At 28.9% G+C, this 27,139-nt stretch overlaps 1 protein-coding gene across 2 annotated transcripts; it reads left to right on the top strand.

The window, feature by feature from the left end:
- Positions 1–994: 994 nt before the first annotated feature.
- LOC114253760 (WD repeat-containing protein 26) lies at positions 995–27,139 on the top strand. 2 transcript variants are annotated; one of them, XM_036285343.1, is made up of 11 exons: positions 995–1,594; positions 3,111–3,362; positions 7,094–7,253; positions 8,881–9,051; positions 9,243–9,416; positions 13,770–13,955; positions 18,738–19,004; positions 19,665–19,810; positions 21,128–21,336; positions 21,613–21,804; positions 25,511–25,646. In XM_036285343.1, exons 1-11 carry the CDS (start codon positions 1,581–1,583, stop codon positions 25,564–25,566), a joined length of 1,827 nt encoding a protein of 608 aa, XP_036141236.1. In that variant the 5' UTR covers positions 995–1,580; the 3' UTR covers positions 25,567–25,646. The 2 variants fall into 2 exon arrangements, with proteins under 2 accessions (XP_036141236.1, XP_036141227.1); XM_036285334.1 differs by having other exon boundaries at positions 996–1,594; positions 13,767–13,955; positions 25,511–27,139.

The raw sequence follows: 27,139 nt of genomic DNA, 5'->3' as shown, positions 1-27,139 counted from the left end.
GCAAAGGCTGGATTCGGGGAGACGCTATTATGCCCGATTTTTTCACGTCCAGTTATCTTGCGGTTAAAATTATCCAGGAGATAAACTATCTGGGGCTCGATTCTTGAATTCATTTGCAAGAGAAACGTATGCGCAAATACCCGCTCTAACAGAAAAGTTGCAAGTTTATTGGTTAAAAGTCATACGATAGCCAATAAATTTCTAACTTTTCTGTAAAAACAGAATTTGCAAATACGTTTCTCTTGCAAATGAATTCAAGAATCGAGCCCCAGGGGCCCGATTCTTGAAGTCATTCGCGAGAGAAACGTATATGCAAATACTCGCTCTAACAAAAAGTTGTAAGTTTATTGGTTAATAGCCATACGATAGCCAATAAATTTCTAACTTTTCTGTAAGAACAGAATTTGCGAATACGTTTCTCTTGCGAATAAATTCAAGAATCGAGCCCCAGATCCATGCATGTGATTGGTTAAACTTGATATTTATCCTCCGGATAACTTTATCGGGAAGTGAAGAAATCGGGCATTAGCGCTAAAAGTATCATACTATCCTTGTTGCTCAGTGAATGTCAAAGAAAGATAGAGCATGCTTATAGCGCCAAAAGCGTGCTCTCCGAACTCAACCAAATTGACACAGCAGTATTTCTGTCTTTGTTTGATATTCAGTGAGAAACAAGGACAAAATTACTGCTGTGTCAATTTGTGTCTCTTGCTGGAAAGCTCCCAATGTTCGTCCAGAGAGGAACTCTGGTTCGTCTTTCCGAACGCACCCAATATAGGGAGCTTTCCAGCAAGAGAGACATAAATTGACACAGCAGTAATTTTGTCTTTGTCTCTCACTGAATATCAAACAAAAACAGAAATACTGCTGTATCAATTTTATATCACTTGCTGGAAAGTTCCCATAGATGTCTGTGTGCCTGGAAACATAACCACTGATGTTTTGAGTACTATACATAACGAGCGGATGTAGTAGGCGCGACGATCGCAAATCTATCCGCAAATCCGCAAAGAAGAGAGCACGACGTGACGTAAACGACGGATCCAAACAAGTATCAGCTGTGTTGCAGTCATTGTTCCCCCGTTTCGTATCGCTCCAGGCAGATAGATCCTGTTTCTTTCGAAATTGCCATCGAGTCTCGGTTGACGGAAACTGCGCGAACTGCGGGGATTAAGAGGGTGGCTGGCTCCGCGCGAGAGAAACGCGCGCGAGGAGGCGCAAACGTTTTCAAAGATCCGCGGACGCGACAAGTGGCGAGAGAGAGGAGACGGGAAAAAAACGACGGGGGGAAAGCTAGGCCAAGTTTCTTTTTTTCTCCTTCATTCCAACGCAATCGTGGCTGCGCGCGTGGCTTCCTCAGAACCCCCGGCCCCAGGTCCCAGGTCCGCGCCACGCCACTCGCCAACGGTTACCCCGGGGGACAATAATAGTGTGGAAAACGGGGCGGTACGCGCGTAAGCCTGGCCTCGAGCAGCGAGTCGGACGACGGTGGACTCGCTCCGCCACCGCGCAAAAGGTCCCGTAGTTCCGTGCCGACTACCCTACGACCAGCGGACGAGCACCACTCCCCTAGTCCGGACATGGATAATTATCGGTAATGTAACATATATATTTTTTTAGCATAACTTGGCACGCGAACATGACTGTAAATTTTTGTGATATTCTGGGAAAAAAAGAGTTGTTGATTTGACTAAATTTCTCAACTTGACTAAATTGCTTATGTCAGTATTTATGTATTTCAGTTAAATATATAAATAGGTATTTGAAATAAAATATTCAAGTATCTTGTGCATTATATATATACTACAAAGGACCATTGCCATCTTTAAGATAATAAATAATGAGCAAAATTTAAATAGTGAAAATGACAATTTGTTATTTAAAAATGTTGATAGTAATTGATACAGAACAAATTGAAAGAAAATTATTTATAGTAATGATTGAAATACAGCAACAGACATTGTTGCCACATTTTTACTAATATGACATTACATTTAAAGAATCATATACTTTGTGAACATTTCATATTTTTATACAAAATAATGATAATAAAACTGTAATTCTTTTTAATTCTAAAAAATATTTTTTAAACTCTTGGTTACAAATATAAATTCTTAAATTTTGTTTGAGATTAAATTATTTAAAACTGGTGTAAAAAGATATAAACAAACTTTTCTTTCCTTAAAACTCAATGCTATTTTAGATAATTATATTTTCAGTTATATTTTAGTTTAATCTTTATACATTTTTTTTTGTAACTTACTTAATTTGTTAAAAAACCATATGTGCTACAAAAATCATATTTTATCAAAACACTCTTTTAAGTAAAGTCAATTTTAGAATATTAAGAAAAACTATTTTAATGATATACATTTTTAAATAGTGGATGTAGAATCTTTAGCAACCTCATAGTTAGTATAAAATAAAAAACTGTTTAAAAAATTAAAAAATGTCTATTTATTAATCATAAACTTATTCTCAAAATTTTATTAAAATTTTATGTAAAAAAGGGGAAAAACCTTAAATTTAACTTTTTTTCAAGTATTTTATACGACTAAATTTGATATAATTATTGTATGTATTTATTGTAGTATATGAATGCTTGAACTATAGGAAAATTTAATCAAGTTTAATTTAAATAGATAAAACATCAGTTCAAGTATTTAAACAGAGAATAAATAAAATAATATGAACATCTAGGAAATATGCTTCTTTTTATTAATGAAAGAGATTAAATTACCATTTGTCTTTTACATAGTTTATTTTTGTTTAATATGAATACCGAGTAAGGTCACATAATCCTTAAATAATTTCCAATGGAATGTTGTATTATTCTTTTAACAGAATTTTGAATTGATTATATATAATAATGTGGAAGGAAGAAATTTGCTTTTTACACTAATCTCCAGTGTCATCTATTCTTTGCAAATTTACCATTTTTAATGTAATTATCAAAGTTAAATTATATTATCAAGTTATTAGTTTTGAGAAATGTAAATATACATATAGTATGTAAATGTACATTATGCATATATAAATGTATATATAGATTGATATGTTCTTGTGTGTGAATATCAGTGATATTAGTAGCATTGTGAATAACATTCCAGTATGCACGACAGCGTAATGCAGCAGCAGCAGGCCTCAAACGGTGGTGTGTCTTCTGGACTGCAGCAAAATGGAGCTAAAGTGGATTCCGGTGGGCCCCATGCCAATGGCAATCTGTTACCGGAATCAGATAGTGACATTAATGGTGTGAACGGGGATATAAATCAAAGTTTGGGACCACCAAAAATAATGGACAAAACTAATCAAGATATTGTGCGACTTATCGGACAGCATTTGAAGACAGTTGGTTTAGAGTATGTAATGCATTGTTTAATTTTCTATTTTTTTAAAATCTGTCAGTCAAAACATTTGAATTGAAAAAGTTATTTTGCAGAAGTAACTAGTTACAGTTATGGTTTTTGTCTCAAAAAGTAATTGGTTATTGTCATAAGTTACGGGTTTTGAAAAAAAAGTAATACATTACAAAAGTTATATATTTAAAAAATAACAAGTTATTATTTTCCTTTTAATTTTTTAATGGTCATGCATTTCTATTTTATATATAATGAATTACACATGTTGTTTTAATAACTTAAAATCAAAATATTAAATATTCACTATATTAAATATTAAATATTAAATATATTATTATATAATTAATTATTTATAATATATTAATTTTTATATTTACAATGCATATTATAAAAATTATCAAATTTTTCAGTTAAAAAGTTCATCAAAGTTAAACTTCATAATAAAATCATCGTAGTACAAAAATCCAGAGCTTATTTTAAAGAATCACATCACCAAATATTAATTCAATAGTGAAATATTACAATATATGATAATTGTTAAAGTTTATAATCATATTTCTTTGCCTTGGCAAACATTCTTGTAATAATAGTATCTAAACTATTTTTGAAAAAAATTACCTTTTTGTAAGAAGGTAAAAGAAGATACCATATGCGCTTCTTGAAAAACTATTGTATAATTATTTTTAACATATACAGAGTGTCCCATTTTAACTTTGATATATTGAAATATCTCGAAAACAATATATTTATAAAAATATTGTTTTAAATAAAAATTGTTTGAAGGAGCCTATTAGATGAGCTACTTACATTTTATGTCTGGCGCCTAGTTTGGGTCCAATAAGGTTGATTTTCTTCAACACATATACAATAAAAACACCAATTTTTTATATTCTATGGAAAAAGAGAAATTTTATTCTGGGTAATTTTTCACTTTTATATTAATCAACAGATAATTTTGATGATTCTCTTTAAACCCTTTAATTTTTATTTGAAACATTGATATTTTAGTGTTTAAGGATACCTTCTAGTGTAACCGCACTAAAAATAAGTTCTTTTTTGGATTTTTTAAAAAAGAAAACTATAAGACATACAATTCTAATTTTTCACACACGTACTAGTACTCGTGTCAAGATATGAAAAACATTTTTACAGCAATATTTTATTCCAAAATTCCAAGAAATTAGTTGAGAGGCGCAGCGTTGAAAAAATGAGATGATCAAACGGTTGACAAGATATTTCAAGAACCAATAATCTGAAATTAAAAAAAAGATTTTTTTCTTAAAGTTTATTTGGGTGGCTATCGCGTAATCTAGAATTATTAAAAAATACGCGAGTTGACACGTATGTTTAGAAAGTAATGCGAAAAAATGCTGTTTTTTCGCTAAAAAAAATTGGATAAAAAATGTAATTTTTAGTCAAATCTGTTTATTCTAGATACGCGATAGCGAATCAATCAGTTATGTGAACCTGGCACTCGACTTTGAAGAAAAAAATTTTTTTTTTCAGAAAATGGTAGCATTTTGTTTGTAGTTTTATCCATTAAAAAATAAAAATTTTTTAAAAATTACTATTACCCGACATTGAGATATCTTAAATCCACTTGCGGGGCTCGATTCAGAATCGTTTGTAGTTGTTTATAGTGATTTTACTTTTATTTGTAGTTGAATCGTTTGCCTGGTATAACAAATAAATTTGTTAAATTTATTTGTAGTTATTTTTGAAAGTAACAAATTTCTGTTTTTTTATAATTGTTGCAATTATATTATGTGAACAGATCAACTACAAATGAAAACAAAAAATTATTACAAACAACTATAAACGATTCTAAATCAATCCCCGCAAGTGGATTTAAGACATCTTAAAAATTAACAAATACCTTGTAATACATTTGTTTAAATAATTATACTGAGCGAACGGTTCAACTACGAACAAAAGCAAAATCACTACAAACAACTACAAACGATTCAAAATCGATCCCCGCAAGCGGAATTAAAATATCTTTAAAATTAAAAAATTTGCTATTTGTAAATTGTTTAAATAATTATACCGGGCGAACGTTTCAACTACAAACGAAATCAAAATCACTACAAAAACTACAAACGATTCTGAATCGAGCCCCGCAATCGGATTTAAGATATCTTAAAAATACCACTTGTAATGTATTTGTTTAAATAATTATACCGGGTTAACGGTTTAACTATAAACGAAAGCAAAATCAGTACAAACAACTACAAACGATTCTGAATCGAGCCCCGCAAACAGATTTAAGATATTTTAATGTCGGGTGTTAGTCATTTTTTTAAATTTTATTTTTTAATAGATAAAACTACAAACGAAATTATCGTTACTACAAATAACTACAAACGAAATGCTACCATTTTCCATAAAAAAAATTTTTTTTTTCAAAGTCGGCTGCCAGGTTCATAGCTGAGTCAATCTATGAATACAACATCGCAAGGATTTTTAAAATTACTCGATTAGTTTTCCCGAAATCCTGTCAACCGCCCAAAAAAACAACGTTTCAAGAAAAACGCGTTAAAAAATTTTTAATAAAATTATAATTAAAGTATTTACTGTTAATCAGCAATTCCTGATCCACAAAATAAGTCTTATTCTTATTTTGAGTGTTCCTTTCTAAGAAGCACTTTAATAAATTATCGCTCTTTAGCCTCTTAATAAATTACCTTCGCTCCTTTACTTGCATTTCGAACATCGCTCGACTTTTGGCTGTAGAATCGTTAATTCTCTGAATTTCTTTCTGAAATTTTGACAATGTATTCTTGAAATGTTGTACAATCAAAATATGTAATTAAAAAATCGATTTTTTTAAATTTTGCACTAGAAAGTATTCTTAAGTTGAAATAAGACATTCTGTATATATAAAAGTGTTATTAATTGTTTTATTCTTTTTAAAATTAAATATACTATTATTAAAAATTTATTTTTTTTAAATATTTGTACAACGCACGCGCGTGTATAGACGATTTAAAACGATGGCCTCTTGTTGCCTATTTTATCGACAAAAATTCCATTTTGTTAAACAAGTTCTATTTTACATTGGTTTTACAGAGTTTTAATTTTTTTTATATAATACAATATATACGTACTAATGTGTACAACTCTAGTTTATTTTTTGAACAAAAAAGATTATAGATTTTTTTATCTATTTTAATATGACAATCTTGCCAATTTAAAACATTTACTTAGAAAAATTATATAAATTATATGCGTGAAGTAAAGATAGAGTTAGGTGTAAAATATATAAATGAATAATATTAGAAAATTAAGTTTAGGAACTTAATTTTTTAAAAATGTATAAAAAATTTTGGGATAAATTATTCATGTGTATGTGAAATCTCTGTAGCAATATATAAATCTATTGAAGTTTTATAAATCCTTTGTGTAAATCAAATTTAATCAGTAAAACTGATGACGTCAATATCCATTTTAATTTAAATAAAACTATAAATTGTCTTTTTAAATTTCATGTGTGTATGTATATATTTTTTACGATAAGAAGATAATAAATGTTATTTTATATCATTATTTAGGAATTTTGATATAAATAAAGTATAATATTTATATATATTTTAGTATTTATACTCTTGTTTATTTATACGCTTATTATATTTATTCGTTTAAATTCTTAAAACTTTATATAAAAGTAGAATTAAATATTAAGATTAAATATTATTATTTATGATTATTAATTAATAAAAAATGTGTTTTAGTCGGACAGCAGATTTGCTTATGCAAGAATCGGGTTGTCGTCTTGATCATCCTGCCGCAGCGAAATTCAGGCAGCACGTTATGGATGGCGATTGGAACAAAGCAGACCATGACCTTAATGAACTCAAGTCTTTTTTAAATAGTGCAAACCAGAGTTTAGTGGTAAATCTTTTTTTCCATATAATTAATGATCGTATAGTAAACGTTTTTAACATATTTAATCAAATTTAGTATATATTTTACTAATGAAAAACAAAATATGTAAATATTCTTTATGAACTTTTTATTATTACATTTTTGCTTACATATATACATTAATTTTGAATTATATTTATTATTTTTTTTGTTATATGATATATATTTATTATATATGAGATGAAAATATGTATATTTCTTTTTGCTATGAAAATGCACAAAATACACATTTATATATATATTATCTTTTCATAGTTTTAGTATGCTTACAATTTTCTTATATTTTACAAAAAGTAACAAAAAAGTAACAAAATTTTGAAAAGTAACATAAAAAGTAACAAAATTTTGAAAAATGTACGCAAATTAACATTTTACTTTTTTTTTAGACTTTTTAGTTTCAGAGTTTATAAGAAACATTTACAAGAAATGAGTTTTTACATAAAAAAATCTTAAGTGTGCTAAAATTTTTGACCAGTAGTGTAAATCATCAAATGTCATTTCTATATTCTCTAATACTGAATAATATATTAGTAATTTCTGTCATTTAAATCAATAATCAAATGTGTTTGTAAACATTGTTTGACATTGCTCAAATATGGTAACAAGTTTAATGGCACTGAGGTAAAATGTATTATAACTATAAAATTATAACATTCTATAAGAATTATTTGTAATAATATACTGTTAAAAAATTTAAAAATCTTAAAATTATGAATTATCTTTAAATTTGGAATTATCTTTAAATTAATATGTAAATATAAAATTTTGTTTTTTAAACGATTTTTTATCAAGGATAGCTTTTATCAAGTAACGAATTACGAGTAACATATATGTATATGACATTACCGTTTTTTAGAATTTTTATATTTTATAAATATTTGATAACGTTACAATTTTTTATTGTAACAATGATAGTAAACATCAATTGTAACTTTACTCATTACATAATAGATCAACTAACGAGCCATTTTATTCAATGAGTAATGCGTAATGGTAATGTGTTATTTGCCAAAGTGATTATTTGAAATATTATTCTTTTAAAGTTATATGTTTAAAAAAATAATTTAATTGTGAAAATTTTAAATTATTTTAAATATATAATATATATAATATTACGTAAATATAAAACTTTAATTTTTGTAAGTAATTTCAATATGATTTGGCCAACTTTCAGAAATTTATATTCTTGTTCCAAAGTTATAATATTTTTTACTTACTTAATATATTTAAATACTATTAAATTATGTTCAAATACAAAATAATAATAAAAGAAAGAAGATAATGTAGTCTTAAAAATTGATATAATTGATAAAGAACCAGCAAGATTTGTAAATATTGTAAATTTTTTTAAAAATATAGTCTTGAAAGTGTTAGGCACATACCTTATATTTTTAAAAATATTTTTAACTGCATTAAATAGAAATTAAAATGCGAATAAAATACCTTTGTTTTATGAATTTTTCAAATTTTTATATTTATAATGTCAATAATCAATAGGAAATAAAAGAATTCCAGATAAGTGAAAAAGTATACGTGTCTCTAATACTTTTGGCTATATTTGATAATTTGATTAATATATTTTTCTTATTCGTAGGAGATGAAATTCTTACTGTTAGAACAAAAATATTTAGAATATTTAGAAGAAGGCATGGTGTTTGACGCGTTACACGTACTGCGCAATGAGCTTACACCTCTGGGCCATAATACCGGTCGTGTTCATCAATTATCTTTATTTATGATGTGTAGCGGACGAGACGAATTACAGGTATCCCATATATTTTTACTTTAACGAGTGCAAATTGCGTATTAATTTTCGTTATTAATTTTATTGATGAACATGTTTTATGAATAAATTCCACAATTTTCCCGGTTATCCTCCTCACCCTTAAGATATAAATTGTAGCTAACTTACAACTAAAAATTTAATTGTTAGTAAATGAAGATTTGTATTGACAGACACGTGCAGGCTGGGATGGAAAAGGGCCAGCCTCTAGAGCTGCTCTTATGGATAGACTGCAAAAATTCTTGCCACCTTCCATTATGTTACCGCCGCGCAGACTTCATTCTTTACTCTGTCAGGCTGTGGAAATGCAAAATCAACTGTGCACGTATCATATAACGCACTCGCAGGTATATTAACGAATTGCATTACAATTAAAATTGCAAACTTTTGTCTCTTAAAATATTTTTTATTTTTATATTTTGTAGTTATACTTCTGAGATTATTTTTCTATTTTCTCTATTACGGTATTGTAATATATTATTATTGTTTTAATATGTTTAATGTGATACTAATAATAAGTATCTTTAATCAATTTATATTATAATACTGCCTATATCAGACAAATTATCAAAGAATTTATGTTATCAAAGAATGCTGTTTATGACATTACAAATAATAATTGATAGTGATAAATATTAATATGAAAAAAAAGTAAAACTGATAAATTCATTATTTTTAATACTTCAGCAATGGTTGAGCTGAATGTGGAACTGTCTCTTTGCTCCGCACAGCTCTATTGCGGAACAAAATGCAATTGTCAAAAAAAAAGATGTTTTTTTTTTTATATTTTCTTTTACTACATATACTACGCACACTGTGTAGTATATGTAATAAAAGTAATATATTCGGTTTTCAAGTCAATTTCAAGTCGGCCGAAACCAAAACTTTTTAAAGTTTAGTTATACATAATTAATAATGAAAAAAAAAATTATGGAACAAAAAATACATATTAAAACATATTAATTATTTATTAATAAAATTAAAATTTTTAGTTACATAAAAATAAAATATTATTCTTCGAAAAATAAACAAGAACATAAACTCTTTTTTAAAAATTAATACAAAAAATAAATTTTTTTAAACAAAATTTATCTTTTCTTATTTCTATTCTCATTTGCATACTTAACGGAATATAAATATATTTTGTAATAATTTCTTAGTAATAAGTAATAAGTAATAATATTGGTCAATAGATTATTGACAGGAATATGACTTCAAATTATTTTGCTTATATTATTTGTTAATAATCAGAATTGAATAATCTAATGTTACATGCTAAGTACTCCGAGATGTGTCGAACATAGTTTCGGCGGCAGTCGAAGGTTCGGCCATTTTTTGGCCGAAACTGAAATGTAGCCGAAAATTATGTTTTGGGTCGAAACTAGCCGAAATCGAAACTAAATTAGTCTTTGGACACTATAATCATTATTGAACGTCTCGGCAATTTTCCTTCAAAATGCGATATCGAATAATGGCTTCCTTCGAAACAATTGTTTAGAAAGAAGAGCTGCTCTTATAGCTTTTTTACATTTTGATATTTCTTTGTCATACTGTATATATTATATTAAACGACAGATAGCTCTTTGTTTTAAATGATTGTTTCGAAACCACTGTTTCATACGCCATAGAACATTGAAAGAACATTCCTGAGACGTTTAATTTCAATGTTGAATTTATATTGATTTTTTTTTATTAATTGTTAATGTTACACATTGTGTATATTGCGCGCCTGTGTGTATGTGTGTTTTTTTAATTAAACAAATAGCTGAGAGAAGGAGATTATAAATAACCATTTTATTTAAATAATTTAATACATAGATGATAATATTCTTGTCGGTACAAGTTGGTTACTCATAAAGATTTACCAATTGTGTTATAAGCGGTTTTTCGGATATACATAACGAACATAATTAATAACTTATTAAAGAGGAAAAAAAACAGTTATGAAATTTGTAGAGAAATGTAGAAAGATAGAGACATTATTAAGAAATATTCTCAAAATTATTTTTATTTCTAAAAGATTAAAAATTACCGCTCTTTGACGGATCTTACGTCACTATCACAAAAATATCAATATTATTACATAAATATCAAAAATATATGTAAACAAATTTTTGGCTTTTGCGACTTTGCACATTGTAGAAATATTATACAAATATTTTAATAAACAGAATATTAATTAATAAATACTGTAAAAATATAATCAAATTATGTGCGAGAAGTGCGAGTAGTGCATAACCCTGAACTCAGGCAATATAACTTTAATAATATACAGGGTGAAAGGCAAGCATCGTGCAAATCTTAATAGGAAGATAGACGACATCGAGATGAACGTAAAAGTCCACGATAATTTTTAGATATCTCCAATAATAGCCGAGATATTAATTTTTCAAATTGTATGAATGAGAGCGCGCCAAGGCAAGGGGAGCCTCTCGAGTTATACCTCGGCCCACTGTCTCAAGCATTGGCTGTCTCAAGCATGATATACACATTACATCAAACGTTAAATTCAATTAAATTATGTCATTTAAAAGTATATTTAAATCCTTCAAGTTACACGAAAGTTAAAACAATTTGCAACATATTTCTCAATATGACGTAAACAATACATTTATATAATTTTCGGCTACCAACAATACTGAAATACAACTTATAACATTTAAACAGTATAATGAATTTATTAACCCAATAAGGCCCATGATTTAACCAGCAAGATTAGCTAAACAATCAGAAAGAGGACAAGAACATGAAAAAATATTTCCGATATAAAAAGCATTTTGGAAAAATAAATTTTGCAATTATTATAAACAAATTAAAAATTGACTGTACGGAAAAAGTACGCGGACTGACTACGCTAATCAATTCTATGGAAAAAATTATTTGAAAAACATTTATAACTTTTGTCAAATTGTCCTCCGTTTATGTAAAAGAAATAATAAACAATATAAATTATTAAAATTTGTTCCCAAATGAATTTTGCAGGTATAATCTACATATACATAAGACTTTACTTACAATTCTCCTTTTTTTTATATGGGCTTATTTACATCTTTCTATTTTTTGTTTTTGCTTTTATTTTTTTGATTTTCTGTTCTGACAACGTAACGATATCGAATTGTCGCACTAGTCTAGCAGTTTAATGTATACGATCTAACATATATTGCGTGGTGCTCAGTCGTTTACGTACACTTGAAGTGAGGAAAATGATACTACGATACAGTCTCTGCTCATAATGACAATCCAATATCATTACGTTGTTAACAGAAAAACAGAAAAAAAATTGAAACAGAAAAATGTAAAGAAATCAACTATTAATGGCTTTTAAGCTCGACTAAAAACGGGTGTTATAAACAAAGTCTCACATATTAAAACGTTTAAAACACTTCACTATATACAGAATATACATATTATTGAATATAACATTTTAATTTTAAAAAATAATGAATAATGAATTTTCTAGTTTGTATTAATATCCATTTTTGTTACATGTGCGTTGAAAGTGGTTCCTTTCGTGTCACTTCTTTGTGAGTAAAGTCATTGATTTCAGCACTTTTATTATTGCATAGTTCTTTATCCTTTAATAGTTTAATAGATGGCGTGAATTGTGACGAAAAATATTCCAGCACGACTTTTTCAGCACATTTGATTATTTCAACACTCGCATGTGTGTCATTTCGCGACACGCATATGATAACTCTCACAGAATTGATTGATATTTCGTCACTTTTGCGAACCTAATGTTGGCTAATCTATCAATTTGCGAGAACCTAAGGGGCCACACATTGACACACGGGTAATAAAAAATACAGTATGTAATAAAGGCTGACTTTACGCCTTTGTTACATACCGTACTATTTTACAATTGGTGCATTTTTTCATATTACTTTTATAGAGAAGGTACATTTTTTTAAATTTAAAATATATATTTGAGTTGGATAACGCAATTTTGTAATACCATTATTTTTAAGGAGAATTAAAGATATTATTATTTGGGTTTTTTGATACAATGGTGTTTTTAATAAGGAGCACATACATTTTTTACCGTCTTTTTTTACCTTTTTAAAACGGTAATTTTATTTAGATATACATTTTGTAGTGTTAAGTATTTTGTAAACAATATGTATTTTTTACGATATTAGGCATAAATGTAAGTTAACATAATTATAAACAATTAATGTTAAAGCGATGAACATAATTTATAATTATGATAATAAAGTATTAAATCGTAGTGATATTTTATTATTCTTTGTTTTTATTATTTATTATTTCTTTATTCTGCTACAAATAATAATTAGCAGGCTTTTAGTTCTGTTTATAATTTGTATATAATATAATTGAAGGACTATAATAGGATAAAATATTCCACTTTGACTTAAAGTTATAAATTTTTTTTTATAAACAGTTTTACTAGAGTTATTTTGTTTTTCTCTTTATATCTAAAGGCAACATAAATGATAATATCTCCTGAATAACCGTTTAAAATTAAAGAAAGTCACACTTTATTACACATTAAATTTGTTATAAAATATCTTGCAAAACTGTAAAGCAGATGCCACTTGATTAAAACAAAAAAGGATTAAAAATTAATATTTTATAACTATTTTATATTTTATTATCAAAATTATTCGTAAATTCTTTTTTTCTAGATAATATCTTGTTATACAGTGGCTTATAATAAAATGATTTCTTTTTTAAAGCAGACAAGTCTAGAGAATGTGTCTCTGCTTGTGGATCATAACTGTGGCAAGGAGCAATTTCCGTGCCATACTATACAAGTACTTCACGATCATTGCGATGAAGTCTGGTATTGCAAGTTTTCACCCGATGGTCTCAAGCTTGCCACAGGTTCTAAGGATATGACTGTAATAGTATGGGATGTGGATCCAGTGAGTATACATACATAAATACTGCATGAATACACTAGAATACTAGATTATTACTAATTAGAGTTTGTTTTTTTCGGGACAATTCTTGGAAATTTTAGAAGAAAAGATATTTTTTGTTACATGTTCGTCGAAAAAGGTTCTTTTCGTGGCCCTTTACCGGTCGGAAAGTCGTTAATTGTGCATGGGCAGTTTTCTCCCAAAAGTAATTCATTCTCCAATTGATCAACCGTGCGGAAAAGTCGTGCGGGAATCATTCCCACACGACTACTCTCCCAAAATCCCGCACGATTGATCACTTTGATCTCGCTTACGGCTCGTACCTCCACTTCCTGTACTTGTGAGAAATATTATTTTTTCATTTAGAAAGTTGCCGATTTCCCACAGAACAGTTTTCTCACACAAGTAATTTATTATTTCACTGACAGTTTCTTTCGCACAAGTAACTCATTCCCGTACTGATCAAGGGATCGTTCCGCACGACTATTCCCGCACGCTTTATTATTCTTTCACGACTTTACCTTTATTTCCATATTCGCATAGCCACGTCTTCTCGCGACACATATATAACTTTCGCAAATATTACAGACATTTCTTCGCCATTTCGATATGCGGACGATACTCTTGAGGCTTCGTCTTTTTTGCGAATTCTAGATAATCTGTCGATTCGTGTTACACAGACATCTCATATCGTGCAAAAATGAATACAAAAACACTCATAATACCAGAAACTCCCGAAAATGACAACAAATTTACATCTCTAGACATCGTTTAAACAGCAAAACTACAGAGAATCTTATGGGAAAAAATGACACGAAAGTGACCACTTTCGACGCACATGTTACAAAAAATAATTTCTATACTATTATTAACATTATTAGCATATATAGCAAGTTAGTTAAATAAATAAGAAAAATTATCTCAAAAGTGTACGTAAAATTATGTTATGACATTTAAATATTATTATGTATGAATATCTTCACTATGCGATTTACTTGAATGTGCAAATATTGAACAACTTAGTTAGATATCTTGGATAAACTTCCGAAAAGGTGAAACCTCCGATCGCGCTGAAATTTTAACCAAAGCTTACCCTTGATTAGAGAAGAAAGTCCCTAAAAGGATTTTCGCCGACAAAGCTTCGTTTGCCCGTTATCACTTCCTAAAGTTGCAAACATTTTTACTGTATATCTCTGAAAGTATTGATTTTAGAGAAAAAAGTTTCAAACAAAAAATGAAGCTCATAAAAAGCTCTACAAAAAAGGTTATATACATTTTTTACGTAAACCTATTATTTTGGCTATCATGAAGAAAAAAAGCTTTTTTTCCCTCAACATTTTAAAAGCTTTCATTATGTATCTCAGAAAAAGAATAGAGATACCCTGAACAGAAATGCGCAAAATTCAAATGAATACGTATATAATAAGAATCTCGTTTCAAATGCGCACAGACCAAATATCGCACAGTGCGAAACGGACACAGTCGCAAACCTATGTGGTGCAGAGAATGCTTTGCACACACACACACACACACACACACACACACGCGCGCGCGCGCGCGCGCGCGCGCGCGCGCGCGCGGGGGGTGCAAGGGGGAGGCTTCGCCCCCCCCTCCCGCACCCACCCCGTCGGTAGGGGTGCCCTGAAAAGTTGCAACCCATGTGGTAAGTTCGTGCGCATTTGTTACTGTAATCCTAACTCTAACTTAATCAATTTTAAGTCATTATTTAAGTTTATGAATATCCAATTGACCATGTTACAAACCATATATTTTTTATGAATCTTGCAAAATCTTTGCGCCGGAATCAAACCAACATCTCTAAGCCATTGAAGGGTTAAAGAACGATTTTGCAGAACAGACGCCAATGTGAAAAAATTGTACATTTTGTCCATCTTTTAACAACAAACTAAACAGAAATTAAAAAATAATTTCAAATAAGTGTTAACCTTGTTTACTTTTTCACAAAATTAAAACATATGAAATAGTTCAACAAGTATTTCGTACGTACCTCTTGTATTTCCAAATAAAAATATCTAGCATTTGAAAGAGAACAATTGATCTTGTTTTAGACCGAAGCACGAAATAAAATGTTGCTTCGCGTAAAACGTCGCAAACCCATGTGAAACAAAACAATTATTGACCTTGTTTGAAATTTTGCTTACACGCACACACATACACACACACACACACACGCGCGCGCGCGCGCGCGCGCGTGTTTATACGAGTAAAATCCTGTTAATCCAAAATTAAAATTATTTTATTTCATAACAGTTATTATAATTGCCAAAATAATAGGTTTACGTAAAAAATGTATATAACCTTTTTTGTAGAGCCTTTTATGAGCTTCATTTTTTGTTTGAAACTTTTTTCTCTAAAATCAATACTTTCAGAGATATACAGTAAAAATGTTTGCAACTTTAGGAAGTGATAACGGGCACACAAAGCTTTGTCGGTGAAAATCCTTTTAGGGACTTTCTTCTCTAATCAAGGGTAAGCTTTGGTTAAAATTTCAGCGCGATCGGAGGTTTCACCTTTTCGGAAGTACACCCGATATCTTTAAATGCTTTACATTTGAAAAATGTTAAGGTCTCAAAATTTTGGTGTTAAAATTTTCGTTTCTAAATAAGCCTGTTATTTTTTGCTGCACTGCTGCACTGGTGCAATAAGTTAGAATGAGAAAAAAATATATTTGTCTTATTCTATCCTATTGCACCAGTGCAGCAGTGTAGCGAAAAAAAATAAGCCAAATGACATTAGCAATCTGCAATTAGCAAGTGGTGTGATAGTTCTAGTACACTTGTATACAGGTTCTAAAAATTTTGGGACTTTTTTCATATTTGGATAGAATAGATTAAACTAAGTCTAAAACTTTAAAATAAAGTTTAAAAGGCGCGCAGTTTAAAATAAAGCTAAGAAAATTAAGAATGGGTTCCGTTTGTCTACGTTCCCGATTGCCTACTGCTTCGTTTGCACACAAATTTTGCAGAAATTCCCAATTGCCAACATTCCCGATTGCCTACTGCTTCATTTGCACACACAAAAATAATCAAGGTGCAAAATACACATTGCACACGTGATATAATTACTCGCATACACATTGCATACGTGACACTATTGCACACGTTATATTATTACGCTCATACACATTGCACACGTGACGCTATTGCACACGTGTACATTGCATACGTTATATTATTACGCTCATACACATTGCACACGTGTACATTGCACACGTTATATTATTACGCTCATACACATTGCACACGTGACGCTATTGCACACGTTATATTATTACGCTCATACACATTGCACACGTGATATCATTGCGCTCATACACTCTAAAGGCACGATTCCAATAACTTGGGCGCCTTGATTTGACAATAGTTTTTATGCTCGACAAAGTTGTATAGATCTTATTATAGAGCTAACTACTTTAATTTTCGAGATATACCATATTAAAAATAAAAATAAAAGTAGATTTTAAATAAAAAGAAAAGTAGGTAGATCTCGCTTTGCATGGAAAGTAGCAAACCCATGTGTAACAGTATGAAGCGTGGACACACACACACACACACGCACACACACATGGGGGGTGTAAGGGGGGCTTCGCCTCCCCCTCCTGCACCCACCCCGTCGGTAGGGGTGCCTGGAAAGTCGCAAACCCATGTGGTAATTGTCATATGTGCAATGTATATGTGCGCAATAATGTCATGTGTGCAATGTGTATGAGCGTAATAATATAACGTGTGCAATGTGCACGTGTGTAATAGCGTCACGTGTGCAATGTGTACGAGCGTAATAATATAACGTGTGCAATCATACTTTTGTACCTTGATTATTTTTGTGTGTGCAAACGAAACAGTAGGCAATCGAGACGTGGACAATCGGGAATGTCGGCAATCGTGAATTTCTGCAAAATTTGTGTGCAAACGAAGCAGTAGTTCCCAAGAATCGGGAACGTAGGCAAACGGGATCACCCCAAAATTAAATTTAATAAAAAAGAATATTCATCACTAAGATCCGATGTAGATCGTTAGGCGATTTACAACTCACTGATATGAGTCTAAAAGTCTTCAACTATTTTGCAATTTTCATAGTAGTTAACGAACTAAATTATAAACGAATTATTAATTTATAAACATAGTCAAATTCGAAAAGTTGTAAAGATATGTAGTATTGAAATTGTAATAAAATTGTAATAAATAATAATCTCTTTTGAAATTTTCACTTAAAAAGAAATTAAAATTCGCATTCTAATTAATTTAAAATTCGACGGAAATGTACTAAGGATATTTTATACACTTTTGTATTTTTCAAGATATATAATTAGTAAACACTTGTTCAAATACAATGCACAAACAAAAAACATCAGTTCTGCTAAGAAAAACAACACTAATTTATATTTTTCTTTTAAATCACGATTATCTTTAACATAGATTATTTTCTTGATAATAGTCTCAAGATATACTCACATCATAAATCTTAGAAAAAACCTCTATCATATAAAGGAATATTTAAAAAATGAATTTATATTCTTTCGATGAACATCGTAAAATTTTAATTGAAAAAAGTCAGAATAATAAGCAAATCAAATTTTTATTGTTACTTAGTGTTCTTAATTAAAGTATATATATTATTATGATTCAGAATATATTTTGAATAAATTTGATTTATGATGAATTTATCATGATAGATTTATGGATACATAAACTTAGGAAATACTTAAAACAAGTAATATTTATTTATTTGTTTAAGTAATACATAACGTATTTGTTCTATATACAGGAAACACTGAAAGTGACGCATAGGAAAACCCTCGAAGGTCATACATATGGCGTAGCATTGATCGCTTGGAGCCCCGACAGTAATCATCTAATTGCCTGTGGTCCCGAGGATTGTCCAGAATTGTGGCTTTGGAGTGTTGATACGCCTGACTGCGAGTTACGTGTGAAGCTGACGCAAAGCACGGACGATTCGCTGACGGCGTGTGCTTGGCATCGTGATTCGAATAAATTTGTAGCTGGAGGCCTTCGCGGTCAATTTTATCAATGCGTATGTTAATCATAATAAATAAATAACCCACCAAACACCAAGTTACATGTAACGTACCTGTTAGTTGTAATTTCCCACTCAACAATGTAATTGTAATATAACACGTGTGTTATATTGCAATTATATTATTGAGTGGGAAATTACAACTAACAAGCACGTTATATGTAACTTTGTGTTTGCTGGGAACATTACTGTTTTTTATAATGGTAACTTTTTGGCTAAAATATAGCTACTTTCTAAAATTTCTCTATTAGTAAAATTAAAATTTTTACAATTATAAAGTATTGTTTAAAATTAAGTTCCAGTCAATATAAAATAATGGTATCATGCTTTAACAATATAGTATCCTTTAATTGCTGTTTATTAAATAATTTTATTTGAAGTTTTTGAAGAAGATAAATGTAAAAGATTTTTTTAGAATTTAAAATTATAGTAATAAAGGTAAAACAACCATGACTTTCGACAAATTTTATTATATTTTATTAAAATTTAGTATACATTTTAATTTTAGTTTTTTAATTTATTTTATTTATTAATTAAAATATCGTAATATTCTTTGATTTTTTGTTTCACGACATTTTTTTCAATTTTACAAGAAAATTTTCTTTGCATACATTCTTACTCAATATATGTTGTTTCAATTTTAATAAAAATATTTAGGATATGGACGGCAATGTTTCCGATTCTTGGGAAGGAGTTAGAGTAAAATGTCTATGGTGTCGCAGTGACGGGCGAACTGTTCTAGCAGCTGATACACATCACAGAATTCGTAGTTACACTTTTGATGACTTGGGTGATGCCACTATGTATGATTTATAATCTCTATTTAACTTATATTATATACTGTCAGTCCCAAAAAAGTGATACATTCAAAATGTGAGAAAAATTTAGGTTATATTCAAATCTTTGTATTTTCGCAAAAAATGGTCGTGGAAATACAAAAAGCATTTGAAAGCTGAATTCTCTAGTTTTTGAATCTTTTGATTAAAAAATTTGAGTTTTGTAACATGACTACTTTTTCTTAAGACAAAGCACAAAAAATGTTAAAAAATTTGCATCAAATTTGAACGTGTCTATGGGCTGAAATAAATTTTTTTGACTTAATCTGATAAAAAATTTTTGTAAATTAAACTCTTCTCTTTAATTTGCTTTTTTTTAATTTTTCCTGTGACCATTTTTGACTAATTGTGAGTTATGAACGATCAAACAAAAAATGGCATTTTAAATTTAAATGCTCGTAATTTGGTCAAAAATGGTTGCATAGAAATTACGATGACAGATTTGAAAAACTAAAAACCTCTACTGTGAGATCCTTTATTTGCTTATTTGATAAAGAAATATTTTGTTGTTTAAAAACCACCTCAGTTAACTATAAAAATTGCATATTTTCCTTTATTGTGAAGATTTGGCGCTACTTTTAAAATCGTAGGACTTTAAAGGTGTCCACGTTTTCTTTAAGTTAAAAGTATCCTTAAATTATCAAGGGCTTAGAATATTTTTTCTGTATGTCCGAGTATGAAATATTTTTTTCTGTGCAATTCTTGACTATGTGTGAGTGATTAAAGGAAAAATCACCTTGAAAGTAAAAATTGCCGATTTTTTTTATTCTTAAAATATGGCACCACTTTATAATTATGGAATCTTTGTTATATCGCCAGGATTAGCATTATTCAAAGCGTATCACGAGATTTCAAATGCCGTTTTTTCTGTGATCGTTCATAACTCAGTCAAAAATGGTCATAGGAAAAATTTAAAAACAAATTAAAATGAAGGGTTTAATTTACAAAAATCTTTTATCAGACTAAGTCAAAAAAATTTATTTCAGCCCATGGACACATTCAAATTTGATGCAAATTTTTAAACATTTTTCTTTTGTGCTTTGTCTTAAAAAAAAGTGGATATGTTGCAAAACTCAAAATTTTTTATTAAAAAATTAAAAAACTAGAGAGTTTAAGCTTTCAAATGTTTTTTTTATTTGTATTTCTACGATCATTTTTCGCGAAGATACAAAAATTTGAATATGACCTTAATTTTTCCCACATTTTGAGTGTTATCATTTTTTTCTTAACTGAGTGTAGATTTATTAAACGAAATTTTTGACGACACATTTCCACTTGTTGCAGATTACAAGAGGATCATCCCGTTATGTCATTTAGCGTAAATAAGGCAGATCGACTTGCACTACTTAACGTGGCGAATCAAGGAGTACATCTTTGGGACTTAGAAGATAAATGCCTTGTAAGGCGTTTTCAAGGCGTCACTCAAGGTCACTTTACTATTCATAGTTGTTTCGGAGGAGTCAATCAAGATTTTATTGCCTCTGGTAGTGAAGGTTCGTCACATGCACAAAAATATAAAATGTCTTTTTATATATTATTAAAGTGTTTCAGTAATCGAATATTTAACGATATAAAACCAAGAATGTTTAATTTTCATAACGATTTACGATATATAAAGTAATCTAAGACTAAGCTTCATAGTCAATTTTTAAATGTCAGTACTGTATTAGTATAGTAAGAACCTTTTTATATTTCGATAGTTTCTTTTTAAAATTAGTATACAGTATGCTTAATAAGAATTAATAATTGTTTTCTTTTTTTCATTATAGACAATAAAGTGTATGTATGGCATATCAAAAGAGAACTGCCTATAGCGACTCTTACGGGACACAGTAGAATAGTCAATTGTGTTTCATGGAATCCTGTGTATCATCAAATGATGGCTTCAGTATCAGATGATTTTACAGTAAGGATATGGGGTCCAAGATCATTTTCTTCGGATGGAGAAAATGATACAACAGGTAAATTTTTACATAACATCTTTCAAAATAATTTTTTTGTAGTATAAAAGAATTGAAGGGCTTCTTGCAAAAATCAAACGAGTTTTTTTTATAATTTTAATTATGACGCTAAATTATTTATTAGCATCATATTGTGCACGTGAACAATTTTATTCCAGCAAAAATCGAATAGAAAACGGGAAATATAATTATATACACTGGCACAAAAAAAAAAACGAGACAAAAATTTAGACCGATTTTTAGGCAATCTTCAAAGTAATGCAACTTTGCGAAAAATCATCCAAATTACATCTATTTTTTTTTAAATTAAAGGGTAAAGACTCTACTTTGAGAATCCCTAGGCGAAAGTTTGATTTGTTAAGTGCGAACCTTTTGTATCGCATGAAAATCAAACATGTTTTTTTTAATTGAAAAAAGTAAAAGTTTGTTATCATTTTTCACAAGTTTCTCGTTAAAATCTGGCTAATATTAATCCAGATTCTTAAAGTTCATTCTTTTCTAAGCAATTTCAAAAAAATACATGTCGATACGATGTTTTTTGTTGATTGCACACGAGTTTGAAATTTGCACTGTATTTTAGGGCATTTTAGCGAATAAATACGGTATTTTTTAAATATCATGAATTTTGAGTATCAATATGATATTGCACATTGATTTTATTCGTGTTTAACTCAATCATACCGCCGTCATCAAAGTGACCAGATGTGCACCACGTGGAGACTGACAGTTGGATTTTGTACATCATGTGGCTCTGAAATTCATCAGTAGAAATTTGTACTTACTGATCTGAATATAACGGATAGCTGACGCACCAATTTCACTGAAGTCAACAGAAGATCACATTCCTCTATACCCATAAACCCACACATACACGTAAACATACATATACACATACTCATACCATAAAAAATAAAAGTTCAAATTTTATTTAAAAAAATCAGCCTTTTCAGGGCCATATGATACAAAATCCGACCGTCATTCTCCACGTGGTGCACATCGGGTCACTTTGATGACGGCGGTATGATTTAGTCAAACACGAATAAAATCAATGTGCAATATCATATTGATACTCAAAATTCATGATATTTAAAAAATACCGTATTTATTCGCTAAAATGCCGTAAAATGCTGTGCAAATTTCAAACTCGTGTGCAATCAACAAAAAACATTGTATCGACATGTATTTTTTTTTAATTGCTTAGAAAAGAATGAACTTTAAGAATCTGGATAAATATTAGCCAGATTTTAACAAAAAACTTGTGAAAAATGATAACAAACTTTTACTTTTTTTAATTAAAAAAAAAAACATGTTTGGTTTTTACGCGATACAAAAGGTTCGCACTTAACAAATCAAACTTTCGCCTAGGAATTCTCAAAGTAGAGTCTTTGCCCTTTAATTTAAAAAAAAGTACGTGTAATTTGGATGATTTTTCGCAAAGTTGCATTACTTTGAAGATTGCCTAAAAATCGGTCAAAATTTTTGTCTCGTTTTTTTTACGCCAGTGTATTTATATCTAAAGATAGATATAAAATTTGTAAATACTAGAACATTACATTTCGCGCCATTTAGCATTTTTTTCCTTTATTAATATATGCTGATTTTTGCATACAACTTATTTTTATTTTTTACTAATAACAATAATTGCTCTTGTGATTTCAAAGTACTGTAAGAACCACCTTTTAAGTTTTTCTTTCTTCTCTCTTCCATTTATAACTTTTTTTCTTAAAAAAAAACTAATTTTAATTCTTATTAATATATTCTTTTTTTTAATATTTTATTTTTTACATTTTTTCCATTTCTACTTACGCTAAATAAGCATATTCTTTTTAATATTGAATTTTACATCAACCTTGCCAATTCAATCTTTGTTTTTTTCTTTTAAAAATTCTGCATCTTCAAAAATTCAAATAAAACGACGTTCTAGTAAACTCTCATTTTTTCTTCGTTAATTTTGAATATATTTAAAATTTGTATCTTTTTTATAAATAAAAAAATAATAATCGGCATAAAGATTGTACGGTTGATTGCAGAATTCACAACAGTAATTATTTTTTTACATTGATTTTTGTATTGTTTTTAAATACCAAATCACGCAATTAATAAAACTCAAAATCAATTTTTTAATGTTTTTAAATAATTAAGTCAATCATAGGAACTGTCAAACGTCAAATGTTAACTGTAAAAAGTGATAGCAGCAGACAACACAATGAAGCAAGTTACAAAGCACGAACTTGACAATCAGCATCGCGGAAAAGCGGTGACAAAAGCAATAACATGCCCTTTTTAAAAGTGGACATGTAAAATAAAATTTTTGTAAAAATCAAATAAATCTAGGTTTTTTATAGATCTTCAAAATATTAAATTTCACAGTATAAAATTTTATTCTTATACTTATTATATGTCCGAAAACATCAACATATTTATATAAAGAAAAATGTAAAAAAATGTTAAGATAAATTTTTAAAATTTTATAAATAAAAAGCAAAAAAAATTATTTACAGTTTTTCGGAGAAGAGGAAATTTTAAGATGTTCTTGAGCCTCGATACTTAGCTTAATGACTGTGTTTCAAGAAACTTATCGGCGCGCAGTTTATATGAACTAAGAATATTAAATTAATAGAAAGATTATATTCATCGTCAAAATCCGATGTAGACTGTATAGACACAATAGGCAATGTGCTTCATTGATATGTTTAAAAAAATTATTGCTTTATAATTTAAATAATATTTCTTTCTTCATCCTTATCATTAATATTATAAATTAAATAAAGAAAAAGTAAATATAAAATATACGATAATGATATATATAATTTCTACAGAAATATATGCTTAAAATATAAATTAATGCCTGTAACCTTGTTCTTATATTTTATTTAATGTTAGAAAAAAATTACAATAGTTTTTGTGTATTTTATAATTAATTTGTATAACATATTTGATATCTTTATGTTTCTGAGACTTATTATATAAATATATATAATTAATTATTTGTTTTTTTAGTCTAACTACTGATTCTAAATTTATTTATTTGCTTTACTTATATGTATATAAAATTTTATTAAAATCAGTATTTGATTCTGCAAGATTCTGTCTTGAAAAATTATTTATATTTAGTTAAAATCTGATATTTCTACATTTGAAATTCCTGATGTTAAAAGTTATGTCATTACTTCGCTAACGCAGTGCTTGAAATTAGCAACTTTCGCTAATTTCTGAGGCGACACCTATTATTACCTTTACTATTGAAGTGAATAGCATAAAAATAAAACCGAATTTTGATAGGAAATTAACTTTAAATAATCATTTTGTAATCATTTTGATGATATTTTAATATCGTATTTGTTCTGTTATATTTTTAAGTTACTGCGTGATTTTAGAAACATTTCTGTTGCGACATTTTATAAGACTTTTTTAAGAAACATTTCTATTCTATTGTATTCTATTTTGGTGCGTTCTGATATTCATTACAATACTGAAAATCTATAGTGCTGTGGTGAATATCGATCGAAATGCTGCTTTTGTAGAATTCTTTCAGAATTGTTCCACGTAAAATATGAAAGATTAAAACTTTCTGAAAACTTTCCTTAACAATCAGCATTGTATGTGCAAATATCCAATAAATTATATCCAATGTATGTGTTACGTTAATATGCAATTTGTCAATGTTTCTTCCTTTTTCTTTCATGTATTTTTTATTCTTTTGCAGTGTCACTTGAGACCAACTCTTCAAATAGTAGCAACTGGCACGATACGGTATCGTAGCGAACTACAACGTGACCAGTTCTCAGTGTTCCCATGACCTCATGGTGTTCAAAAGACTGTCACACTAACATTTGACTGTCATGCTGTCCCGTTGATTGTCGTACTGACATTTTACTGCCTTCTATAGCAGTTGCTCCTCTTATACCTCTTGTCGATCTTAACTATCTATTGTGTACAGAGGTAATAGAGAGAAAGAAAAAGATAGAGGAGACAGAGAGGGAGAAAGGGGGGAATGTACATGTTTAGCAACAAGTGCTAAATCGCCTGCAATTATTAAAATCGAAATCAACCATCGAGCGATTATATCACATTTGTGTATACTTTTCTTTTCATAGTACCTTTAAGTATTTTATATGCATCCATATATAGTATCTGTTGTGTTATCTCAATTAAACCTTTGAATGATTTAATGTCGGAGCTAATAATCGAAAAAAATGTGACGCAGCATAATATGATATTAAGTAGGTCATACCGGCAGAGTAGAGAATAAAAAGAAAAATTCCGTCTTAGGATCGGTGTATGTAAAGGTAAAAATTATGTAAACGAGGAAATATGGAGTGCAACCACATATTGGGACAGTATCATAGAAAGTAATGTTTTGACAAGAATTTTGTCAAATTTGACTAATTGTATCAATAAATATTGTACATAACAGTTTCCGATCTAGAGTTTTATTCTAAGTCGTTTGTCGATCGATGACTCGAGCATTATCTTCGATATGTTACGCCGTGGATTTCTCATCTTTCACAGAGAGAAAGAGAGAGAAAGAGAGGCCATAAATTTTCAAATACCGTGATCTTTTAAAGCATCACTGGATCTCATGGATTGGAATGGAAATTGAATAGAACCCTCAATGTAGAAGCAATCTTGTTGCGTTCGGCAGCATATCAAACTGTAGAGTTTAGAGAGTAATATGTGTACGTGTCCGAGATGGCTTTATTGTTTAGGCATTTATAAAACAATTATATATCAACTTTTAGTTAGAATCATGATTTGTGCAAGAAAAATTGTTCAATATATGTATATCATTATTAGGCTATAACTTTACAGCGAGGTATCTCTAACAGTGAATTATAAAAAATATTTTTAAGTAAAAACTAATTTATTTATGTGTAATTGAAATAATCAGAAGTGATAAACATATAACTACAAGTGTTGAACTTGTCTTATTAACTGCCATGTTAAAAATGTTGCTTTTTACAATTATATAATAAAGAAAGAAAAATATATAAACATGATGATATCTTAACAAAATATTTAATAAAGTTAATATATTTATTTTCTGATCATTTATATTTACGAAAATAATTTATAAAAATTATACATTAAGAGAAAATTACAAAATAAATAAAACAATCTTTTTAATCCGACGATATGTTTATCTGAAGTTGTAACGAAATTATGTTTAAAATACAATGGCAATTAATGGGATGAGTGCATAAAAAAAATTAATTTATTTTTCTCTCCAAAATTAGACGAGAACGAGAAGTCTGAGACTATCAAGAAATGTAAGGTATAAATATCTGTATAAATATCTTTGCAACATATGTATTACTATTAAACATATTTACAC

The sequence above is a fragment of the Monomorium pharaonis genome, chromosome 1 (assembly GCF_013373865.1).
Source record: "Monomorium pharaonis isolate MP-MQ-018 chromosome 1, ASM1337386v2, whole genome shotgun sequence".
Lineage (NCBI taxonomy): Eukaryota > Metazoa > Arthropoda > Insecta > Hymenoptera > Formicidae > Monomorium > Monomorium pharaonis.
Note: the sequence above shows the minus strand (reverse complement) of the source record. Positions and strands in the feature narration are given on the sequence as shown.